A 12,370-nucleotide genomic window follows, 5' to 3' on the forward strand; every position below is an offset into this window, starting at 1 on the left:
GTACGTCAGATTTAGAAATGTCCTCCACATGTCTCCCATAACACTTTTTGAAAGCTTTACTGAGGCCTTACATGTTGGAACCTTGATCAAAACAACATCTTTAGAGCAAGAGCCCTATGATGCTCTTTGAAATCTTGGGAGGAAGTGCATTTGGTGTTTCGGATTTTCTTTAAAGTAACAAGAATTTTCATATGTAAGGTTTTTATTTTCCACAACTCGTCATGATTACCATGGCTAATGTTCAGAGAGGAGAGGTTCGATCTGATATTTCAGTCGTGGACTTTTATGATGTTTGATCTACCAGCACCATATAACCCTAAGGGCAAACATCTAAGATCTTAGATCTGTAGCCCTTTAGGCTTTCCTCTCACATTAAGTTTACACACCGTGAAATGATTGAAATAAACTGACGTCCAAAAGAAACTTTACCAACTGAAAATATAAATTTCAGACAAAGTATACAATTTTTTTCGATAAAGTCTATCTAAAATACATAGTCACTTCGGGCTTTCCTCCCACATTAAGCTGCCACGCCGCGATATAACTGGAATACTGTTAAAAGCGGCGTAAAACCCAACTCACTCACTCACTAAAACACATAGCCTAAATACAACAATAGTGACTGCAGAAAATGTTAATCGTCTGTTACATGTTTGCGGGATAACACGCGAAAAAGTGAAAAACACATGCACCACGGACAACAGAAAATGCACGTGCGGGTAAGGGTATAAAACGAGTGGAACGGCAAGACATCCTCAGTGATAAAAAATACAAAAGAAATGCCACGCCCATATTGTACGAACCTTCGGTTGCTCCCGTGTTGCCGTTACCAACTTGATGCAACGTTACAGACAGACAGGGCGGACCGCTGACAGGCCAAGAACAGGCAGACCCAGGGTGACCACGCCCTATGATGACCGGTACTTGCGTACCTTGCACCTCCGAAATCGCTTCCTGACAGTGACGTCATCGGCGACAAATGCCTTAGGTCACAGGGTTAGTCGACAGACAGTGGTCAGGAGACTCAGGGCTCATGGAATCAGGGCTTTTAGACCATACAGAGGACAGCTATTAACAGGGCAACATCGTCGTCTGCGATTGAGATGGGCCCGGACTGTACGACGTTGGCAGCGACGTGACTGGCAGAGGGTTGTCTTCACTGACGAAAGTCGATTCTGTATGTTTATGGCTGATGGGAGACAACGTGTTTACCGCCGAAGGGGTGAACGAACGGCGGCGTGTTGCGTGCAGGAGGTCGTACCATATGGTGGAGGGAGTGTCATGGTGTGGGGAGGGATCTGTGGGCAGGAGAGGACACCGCTGGTCATCGTTGACGGAAAACTGACAGCTCAGCGTTACATGGATAACATTCTTCGTCCAGTTGTCCTACCATTTCTCCAACAGCAGCCACGTGGTGTCATTTATCAGCATGACAACGCTAAAGCCCATACAGCCAGAATTGTCACTAACTTCCTCGCAGCCAACAACGTCAACGTCCTGCCGTGGCCTGCACGCTCACCCGACATGTCACCCATAGAACACCTCTGGGACTTAATGGATCGTCGTGTTCGACAACGACCACACTCTCCAGCCAACCGGCAAGAACTGATCTTGGCCCTCCAAGAAGAATGGCGTCAAATCCCACGTGACCTCATCAGACGACTGACTTTTTCTGTGCGTTGAAGAGTTTTTGCGTGTTTGGTGGTCACACACGCTACTAATGACTTGTTATTAAACGTGAGCGATTGTTTATGTACTCTGCCTATTGTCCATGATTCTGAAAGCTCGAGTTTTGTACCACACCCAAATTTGGGGGGCTCTGACGTCATTCTCGGTCGCGGTATGATTGTCATTTTCAGTGTTGATTATGTTGATATATTGATCTTCTCAATACACTTTACTTCATGCATGTATGTTTTGTTGTTTTTGAGCAAGAGTGATTTCAAACTCTGGTAAAGTTTCTTTTGGACGTCAGTTTACTTTGACCAAACTCACTCCCTCACTCACACTTCGTTATCGTGCATCTTATATTGACTTGAGACACACTCATGTATGCTCTGGTCAGTGAAGAACTTTTGTAGCACGAATCTTTACCGAGTCAAATGAGAAGATGGTACAACACACAGTTACTTGAAGTGTTTAACACACCGAATACGCATTAGCTGTGAAAAACGTCGTGCTGTTTGAGGTTAAAACGTAATTGGTGTGAAGTGATCCAAGATATTTACTCATTTTCTTTCATATTTAAAAACGGGATATTTGTAATTACGAACGATGCATGAAATGCTTTGCTGCACGTTTTTAAAAGGGGGAATGAAAACAAAATTTCTTATTATACATATGTGTTTTAAATACACTTTAATCAATCAACTGATTCCTAAAACTTTCAAGACTCAACAAGATCACCACAGCTTTCACTACAGAGGATATATACACCTAAACATAAGTTAAGCAACTACCTCTATTTAATCATGAGTGAGGGAATGTTGTTTGACTGGGGCAAATAAACACGTGGTTGATAGCATGAGCAACGTCCTACGTCCTCGGGGCACGATGCCACGTAATCAACCAAGTGAGCGAGTGACTATGGTTTTACGCAGCTTTTAGCAATATTCCAGCAATATCACGGCGGGGGACACCAGAAATGGGCTTCACACAATGTACCCATGTCGGGAATCGAACCCGGGTCTTCGGCGTGACGAGCGAACGCTTTAACCACTAGGCTACCCGACCGCCCTAATCAACCAAGTTATCGAGCCAAACGATCAATCGATTTTTATCACAGCGTGCGACCAGCAATAGAGTGTTGGTGACATATTGTATTTTAACCCGAGGCCACACGGGTAGACACTAGAAAGATTTGTTTGAAACGTAAACACATACAAAACATGTTTAGGAATGTGTTTAAATCCCAAACGGAATACACACTTTTAGGGCCTAAACACATGAAATGCGCTATCGTCTCACAGCCATAACACCACCTAAGCACAACATCCCTGTAATCTAAACATGTTTAAACGTGTTTAACTTCTAAACATGCTTTAATTTAAACACGTTAAAATGTGTTGAGCTATTATACATGTTCAAAGTTTTGAACTTGTTTAGATTTTACACACGGTCAGGCATTTTTACAATTTAAACGTGGTTAAAGTTTATACATGTTATGAATTTAAACATTTTAAAGCATATTTTAACGAGTTTAAATTTAAACATGTTTAGATTTTTAACACGTTTAAATTTCTTGTGTTTAGGTGTCGTTTTGGCTATGTGACGATAGTTCATTTCATGTGTTTAGGCCCTAAAAGTGTGTATTCGGGTTGTCATGCTAGGATATATTTGTGTATACAGAAAGGTACCTCGGGTAAGTTTGTTTGTTTGTTTATTGTTTAACACCACACTCAGCAATATTCCACCTATATACACCTGATGAAGGAGTAAGCATATACTCCAAAACGTTGTGTTACTCATGACAAAAAAGTTGACATCCTTAAGCCCTCTTTCTTATCTGACGGCGGACTGTAGTGAGTGAGTGAGTTGGGTTTAACGCCGCTTTTAACAGTATTCCAGTGATATCACGGCGTGTCAGCTTAATTTTGGACGAAAGCCCGAAGTGACGCAGGTCCCAGACGTTTACCACTTCGATGAAACCCACGAGCACGGGTATGGTGAATACGGGTATACCTAGAAACATAATCGGGGCGAACCGGGATTCGAACCCACAATCATAGGTTTCTGGCGTGCCCAAGGGACGCAACTGTGGATCGCGGCACCTTAGACGACTGGGCCACCCGTGCCCCCGACGGCGGACTGTAAATAATCGAGGCTTGATCAGACAATCCAGTGATCGATATCATGAGCATCGATCTACGCATTTGCGATACGATGACATGCATCAACCAAGTCAGCAAGCCTGACCACCTGATCCCGTTCGTCACCTCTTACGACAAGCACGTTTTGCTGAAGACCAATTCTAACCCGGATCTTCACGGGATTTTAAAGTCAGTGGCACGTTCATAACCTGTAACGGCATGGGTAGATGTGGCGACGAACACCCGGCGTCATCCCTGTGATTTAAAATGATTAGTCATTTTGTTGCCATACATTTTCACTTCATTTTTTTCGCTTACATTTCTTTCTTGAACCGTGACTCGCCACAATATGTCCAACATACAGGAGCAACATGTTTGTGAAGTTGAGGCTCAAACAAAATTTAAAAAAACCAATGCTTCTCCATTTAGAAAAAAACCAATAAGCATATTGCCGGGTAATACATGAAGTGTTCACTTAACATAGCCACTTCAAGCAAAGCGCCCGTCCCATACCCTCTACTGTAGCTACAGGAGGCATTCATCATACACTCCGCCACGCATGTTTTACCCTTCACAAAACCCACAGCCTGAGCTCAGCGGTGACATTAGGCTGTAACGCCGCTTTCTACCATTTACAAGCCCACGTGTACGACTGAGAGTCATGTCAAGGTGATATTAACGTATTATGAACCCATCGGAGCCAATTAGATCACGTGCGCACATCAACAATATTGTGGAACAGCCACATATAGGGATGTAGATGCGGTAAGCATTCAGCGATGAAAGGCATGGGGAGAGCCCAGCTGAGGGCGGTTGTGTTGCTCTACGCTACAGGTAAGTGTCCTGTAAACTGACTTTCCTATAGCTTTTAACGCAGGCTATTTTGTGTATATGGATTAGTCAAGATTATATCAGTAAACTTTGTATTTATTATGTATTATTTATTACTTCTTTCACATTAGTCCTGTATAAATAGCGGGTATTTAAGTTAAAGTTTAAATAAGAAAAACGTCAATAGGGCATCAAAATAATATTTTCCCAAATACAGTGTCCTGTAAACTGACTTGCCTATAGCTTTTAACGCAGGCTATTTTGTGTATATGGATTAGTCAAGATTATATCAGTAAACTTTGTATTTATTATGTATTATTTATTACTTCTTTCACATTAGTCCTGTATAAATAGCGGGTATTTAAGTTAAAGTTTAAATAAGAAAAACGTCAATAGGGCATCAAAATAATATTTTCCCAAATACAGTGTCCTGTAAACTGACTTGCCTATAGCTTTTAACGCAGGCTGTTTGTGTACATGCATTAGTCAAGATTATATCAGTATACTTTGTATTTATTATATAGTATTTATTACTTCTTTCACATTAGTCCTGTATAAATATCAGGTATTTATATTTAGAGTTAAAGTTTAAATAAGAAAAACGTCAATAGGTCATCAAAATAATATTTTCCCAAATACTGATCCAGGTATACGTGTGTCTTTTTAATAACGAAGTAATACCAAGTTTGTTTATACAAATGGTACACATTGTATTACAGAGTGAGTATGTAATTGAAAATGTTTTGAAGCCAACTTACCGGGCCTATTATTTGTGAATGTTAAACGCGAGCTACCTGACAGTTTGACACCAAAATCACTCAGAGATATAACTCCGTCTTTTGACGGTGACAGAGTCGAGTTCTCACCGCCGCGAGAGACGTGATCTTGGGCTTCTGTAGACTGCATCTTAGTCACGACATCTAATCCTCTAGATCCCCACCTTCATCAACCGAATGTAAACAAGCGCGGGATGTTCTAATGCACGTTCAGCAGACACGAGGCTTTGATCTGCATCTGTCCACACCGATACTTATCATCAGACATGGGGCTTGTACAGACGCCTGTTATTTGTCAAACTATTGTGAGCCTGGGTTGCTAGGCAGGACATCTCAGAGAGACACGTAGGGTCATACTACACCTCCCTGTCTAACCTACTTAACTTATAAAGGCGTCAGCTGTATACATGTAATTATATGCACCCAGTATGCAATGCATATTTGATTGAATGAAACTGTGGTCCATATAACTTGGTAAAACAAAACCAGGGTTAGCGACCATACGTGTTTAGCAAGTGCACAAAAACAAAAGTCTTATATACTAATAATGATAATGTAGACTTAACCTATTCAGGGCGAATGTTCAAGACATGAATATACTATATGCATGATTCTAGTGGGTGAGTATGGTTTTGCGCCGCTTTCAGCAATATTCCAGCAATATCACGGCGGGCATGATTCTAAATAGCTTAACACTTATAATGACGCCGTGACATATAACGAGATATTAAAAACATGGATTAACCCATGAATTTCTAAGAAAGGTTTCAATTGAAATATTATAAGGTTGTGCTCAGATGAGAAGAGGGGTGGGAGTGGTGGTGGGGTGGGTGGGGTGGTGGTGGTGGGGTGGGGTCAGTGGGTACTGTGTTCGCTTGTCAGGCACACGGGTCGGGTTCAATTAATTATATGGATGTTCTCGCGGTCCGCTTTTTTACAGCTATGTAAGAACGAAGGACGACGCTTAAACCACACTTTCACTTTCAGCTATTCATTCAGGAGAGAATGGGACAAGCCTAGTTGCCAAATCTGAATAATTTGTAATATTTTTAACAATCGAAACCGGTTTGGCGACCCACTTAGCACGTAATTGGACACGGAACAACATTACACAATTTCAGCTTATTTTTGTTAAATAACCCGCCCCTGTCACCTATGGTGTAACGCACTCAGTTCGTATTCGGGTACAAATAAGCTTATGCGTCCGACCATTACATGTACCGCTGGTATATTGTGTCGCTATCCCTCCGTCTCCACTTATTTTTATTATGTGTTTTTTTTTTGCTTTAAAGATATTTAAACTGCTGATTATATCTTAACTTTTACATTGAAAAATAAAATGAAAAGAAAAGTCTTTTCCTTTCCATAGCATTGTAAGGGATCGCAGTGTGGTAAATGTTCTTTGAGTCAGTAATTACACGTAAAAAGCTTCTTGATTGAGATTGAGGGACAAAACTCCTGCTAAATATAGGTGATGTGAGGAGAAATGGGGGTTAACGTCGCCTTCGCGATTATTGGACTTGTGTAGCGACCCGCATGCGCGTGTGTGACTGCTTGTACAACTCCCCACTAAAGCCGGTTTTATAGTGCTTAGCACACTGAGATATATATGCCGCAGTTTTAACATCGATACCCCACTCAGACACAGTCTACTGACTCCGAGCCTACCAGTTGTTTTAGCCCCTTAATGCCGGGCGCCGAAACAACAAGAACCATCTTTTAACGTCTTTTGGTATGATTGTGACCACCGTCCTTACACTGTAAAATTTATGTTTAGAATGTTAACACATACAAGACATGTTTAGATCTAAACATGTTAAGGACTGTGTTTAAATCCAAAACGACATCCACATTTGGTGTGTTCTATCTAAACACGTTCAGACGCACCAAATGACCTGTCGTATCACAGCCTAAACTCCACCTAAAAAACAACATCCCAAACAACATTTAGAATTTAAACATGTCGAAATATATTTAGAATTTAAACACGTTCAAACATCTTTAGAATTTAAAGTACATATCATTAGAAAATAAGTCAAATTTGGATAGGATGACGACACCAGTCTCCGTAGCACAGGTGGTAACGTGAAGGGCTACAACTCAAGAGGTTTCAGGTTCGTATCCCGTCGAGGCTTAAAAGGTGTTGTGTTCATAAATAGGTGAGGTAAAATGGGGTTTAACGTCGCGTCCAAGATTATTGCTCTTATATAGCGACGTGCATGTACGTGTGTGTGTGTTTGTGTGGCTGCTTGTACTAGTCCGGACTGATGCCGATTTATAGTGCTAGCACACTGAGATACCATGCCGCAGTTTAACATGAATATCCCACTCAGACACAGTATACTGACTCCGAGCCGACCAGTCCTTGTTTTAGCCCCTTAATGCCGAGCGCCAGACAGGGTAACAACAAGTACCATCTTTTAACCTCTTTTGGTATGACGCGGCCGGGGATCGAACCCCGGAACCTCCGCTCTCCGGGCGGACGCTCTACCACTAGACCACGGAGGCGGTCTGTGTTCATAAATATGTTATTGCTGTATGACTTATGGTATTTCTCTCATACAGGAAACGGAAGCTGACAAGGAACGTATACCTGATCACTACGACCTTAACCGTTTTGCCGCCCCCGTACTTCTGTATCCCAACTAAAAGCTATAAAATCCATGGAAACGCCCCTTTTTTAAATTACCTACAATGACGGTATACGCATCAAGGTATCAATGCGGTATTCGGGTCTTACCACACTTAGACCCAAACACGTTTAGCTGTTAAACACAATCCTAAACACGTCAAAATTATGGGACAAGGAACGTGTTTTGGTTTGTGTTTAGGATCTAAAAAACTTTTTTACAGTGTACGCTCTCCGAGCAGACTCTGTATATCCACTGAAGGTGAGGATGCTTTTGTCGCGTCTCAAATCTCTCGACTCTTTCACAAAACTAAACCAGACCTCGAACATAAACCGTCTCCATGTCTCCATGACCCCCAACAGACGTCCAACATGACAGTATTATACACCTGTCGTGTTCACTTAGTAAGAGCTCCCGTGGCCTGACCAAATGGACCTCTCGAACCCAGAGAGGAGAATAGACATTTACTTGACACATCCCTCGAACATTGAAGCCATCGTATTACAGTAGGGTATGTTATTACGATTTGGGATGTGCCTTGTCGTTGAAGTAATTCTATACGCAATATTCTTTAATCAGCCGAGCTTGACTATCTTAAGTGTCAAAATGATAGTGATAGGTTTTCAACTCAGCTCACAAAAGCGTGGAATTCATGGAAATGTGTTTTCTTAATGCATATTTGAGCCTCCATTATCTTTTCCTCCTTCATATAGATAAGTCAAGCTACCACACCAGTCACATTAATCCTAATGTTACCTTTTGGGATTATCACATTGTTGTTGCTAAACTTTGAGTGTTCATCCTACCGATTCTGTGTCGGTTGAACGCTGGATGCCTCAAATGCTTGACTTTAATGGAATCTACTTGTGAGGAAATCTTAACCTTCAGTTCTACTTACGGGTGTAATAAAGTATGAATTGATTGATGTTAATGTTTGTACAATTGACCTGGTTAAATAATCTCTTGGGTTTATTGTATACTTCAGTGTGAAAGTTTTCCGAAGTTGAGAAATAAGAACATGCAGTGAACATCACAGTTGATATTTCACTGCAGTAAACAAACACGGAACTATTGTCATACAAGAGTGACCTCCCCTTAAATTGTTTCCCTTTGTCGTAAGTGTCTGGCCCGTACACAGACTGTTGGCTTCCTTTTTATTTAGTTCCACATTGACAAGGCAAAATAATTGCAGATGTTCATTTATGGAGATAATATTGCTTAATGCCTTTTGTCATTCTCTTTAAACTGTTATAAAATGTAAATTTCACATTTAACTCGTCAATCTCTATCATCTCGTGACGGGGGAAAAGGAGACACTCGATTAGAGAAGCAAGATATTTCACTCGACACATGAATTATCCTCTATATATAACTTGAGGATATCATATGACTCTATGTTATATTGTTGACATTAATGTGTCTCGTTTTGATATCTCATAAGCCAGACTGAAGTACGAGTACCGAGGTGTGGCTTATGAGCTCAAACATTCACATCATGGCGTGCAGGGAACTCGTACGTAGTATATCTTCTGGGTGTAACTTGATAAAAAAGTAACAATTAGCATGTCATATAATTCAGACATGTTATTAATTAAACATGTGTCAGTGCCATAGTGACGCCATCGCCATGCATTCATGACGTCACGGCTACATTACGTTATCGAGCTGCAAACAAGGTACATGACAATTATCGGTATATGTTTCAAGAATAAAGCATTTCAGGGCTTGTTTAAGAGTGAGTGAGTATGGTTTTACGCCGCTTTTAGCAATATTCCAGCAATATCACGGCGGAGGACACGGGAAAAAGGCTTCACACAATGTACCCATGTCGGAAGTCGAACCCGGGTCTTCGGCGTGACGAACAAACGCTTTAACCACCAGGCTACCCGACCGCCCCGCTTGTTTAAGAACGGACTACATTAGAAACCCCAACACCGGAGAATAATATCCGCCCAACATATTTCATGAGCCGTAAGGGGCAAAATAGTGTTATAATAAATCGCTGAAAATCAGTGGTGACACCCGGTGATCGCGAAAAGGGTAAACATGTCCTGTTCTACCGGTAGAACCCGCCGCTCAATTTTCATTAAAAAAAACAAGTATTTGTTAGTTGCCTACTCCTGCCATATGACGGCTGCATGCAAACTATGGAATCTTAACCAGACAAACCAGTGATTGACATTATGAGCACGGACCCACCTCGGCGAGGTGCGACGCCTCGCTATGTATTAACCAAGTTACTGAGTAAAGTCTGAGTGGATACTTGAGTGTTATCGTACCCCGGCGGCGTGAATCGTTGCTCATGATATCTACCACTGGTTTGCCTAACCTAGATTCGACTTTCCGCAGGAAGTTGAGAGAAAGCTGGATGATTAATGACAGCGGCGCTAAACAAGTTTCATTCATTTAAGAGAAAAACAATCGGAATAAAGCGTTCGAGAGAGAACATGGCGGCATAAAGCGTTCGATAATGAGAAGTCAATTTGTGGCCATCTGCTTTTTCGGTTCATTTCTCCTTATTTGCTGTTCATACGCGTGCAATACGATGTGTTATGTTCGATATTAACATGGTCCGTGAAGATCCGGGGTAGAATAGGTCTTCGGCAATGCTTGTCGTAAAAGGTGAGGTGAGGTGAAATTGGGTTTTACGCCGCGTCCAAGATTATTGCACTTATATAGCGACGTGCATGTACGTGTGCGTGTGTGTGTGTGTGTGTGTGTGTGTGGCTGCTTGTACTAGTCAGCACTGATGCCGATTTATAGTGCTAGTCCACTGAGATACAATGCCGCAGTTTGACATGAATACCCCACTAAGACACAGTATACTGACTCCGAGCCGACCAGTCCTTGCTTTAGCCCCTTAATGCCGAGCGCCAGACAGGGTAACACTAAGTGCCATCCTTTAACCTCTTTGGTATGACGCGGCAGGGGATCGAACCCTCCGCTCTCCGGGTGGACGCTCTACCACTAGACCACGGAGGCGGTTCGCCGTAAAAGGCGTCTATGTTTGTCGTAAGAGGCGACTAACGGGATCGGGCGTTCAGGCTCGCTGACTTGCTTGATGCATGTCATTGTATCCCAATTGTGTGGATCGATGCTCATGATATCAATAACTGGATTGTCTAGTCCCGACTCCATTATTCACAGACCGCCATCATATAGCTGGAATATTGCTGAGTGCGGCGTTAAACAACAAACAAACATTACATGGTGTGTACATGCTACATTAGATGACGCCATATGTAAACAAATAAAGTCATGTCATGTATTTACTGTGAGTGTCATTGTCGAGTTGTGCTCACTGTGAGCCTTCTCTGTGAGATAATTTCCCCATGAGACAATTTCCCTATGAGACAATTTCCCCATGAGACAATTTCCCCATGAGACAATTTCCCAATGGGACAATTATGTGCGTACAGGTAATGTCAGATCCTGTGACCGTGTCATACAAAAAAAACCGTTAAAAGATGGTACTTGTTGTTGGCCTGCCTGGCGCTCGACATTAAGGGGACAAAACAAGGAAAGGTCGGTTCGGTCTGGTTTAGTTGTTGTGAAAGAGTCGAGAGAATTGAGACGCGGAAAAAATCCATCCTCATCTACAGGTAAGTGTAGGGGATAGAGAGTCTGCTCGGAGAGCGGAAGGTCGGTGGTTAGATCCCCGACCGAGTCATACCAAAAGACGTTAACAGATGGTACTTGTTGTTTTGGCGTTCGGCATTTAGGGGATAAGTCAAGGACTGGTTCGCACTCAGTGCACACTCTCTCTGAGCGGAGATCCATTTTAAAACTGGGGCATAGAATCTTAGTGGGCAAACACTGTAAAATAGGCATTAGTTCCCATATGTAAGGCGTTGTGTAGAATAGTTGTCGTTGTACACTCAGAAACCTTAAGTAGGTCACCATACAAATAAAAGCGATACAAAATCTCTTCTAAAAGAATCAACTGTACAATTCCGATTATGTGTTTAGCATGTGTGTATGGATCAGATAGTGAGTGAGTGAGTGAGTTGGGTTTAACGCCGCTTTTAACAGTATTCCAGTTATATCGCGGCGTGTCAGCTTAATGTGGGAGGAAAGCCCGAAGTGATGCAGGTCTCAGACGCTTACCACTTCGCTGAAACCAACGAGCACGGGTATGGTGCTGACAAACCTAGAAATATAATCGGGGCGAACCGGGATTCGAACCCACAATCATAGGTTTCTGGCGTGCCCAAGGGACGCAACTCTGCACAGCGAATCGCGGCGCCTTAGACGACTGGGCCACCCGTGCCTCCGAATCAGATAGTGCTGATACCAGGTGTTCGCGAAAAGGTGAGCGTATCCT

At 42.3% G+C, this 12,370-nt stretch overlaps 1 protein-coding gene across 2 annotated transcripts in view; it reads left to right on the plus strand.

Annotated features, from left to right (window-relative positions):
• The window catches only part of LOC124144085 (elastase-like), a 38,882-nt gene that overhangs the window by 8,328 nt on the left and 18,184 nt on the right, over positions 1–12,370 (plus strand). The window contains exon 1 of one of the 2 annotated variants that reach the window (XM_046513336.2): positions 4,342–4,643. The exons of the other annotated variant lie outside the window; for it this stretch is intronic. Coding sequence (XP_046369292.2) covers positions 4,589–4,643 — 55 coding nt within the window. The 5' untranslated portion in view covers positions 4,342–4,588. Of the gene's footprint in view, positions 1–4,341; positions 4,644–12,370 lie in introns of those variants that run through there. 2 annotated transcript variants of the gene reach the window in all.

This window comes from Haliotis rufescens, unplaced genomic scaffold (assembly GCF_023055435.1).
Source record: "Haliotis rufescens isolate VD_foot unplaced genomic scaffold, xgHalRufe1.0.p SCAF_82, whole genome shotgun sequence".
NCBI lineage: Eukaryota > Metazoa > Mollusca > Gastropoda > Lepetellida > Haliotidae > Haliotis > Haliotis rufescens.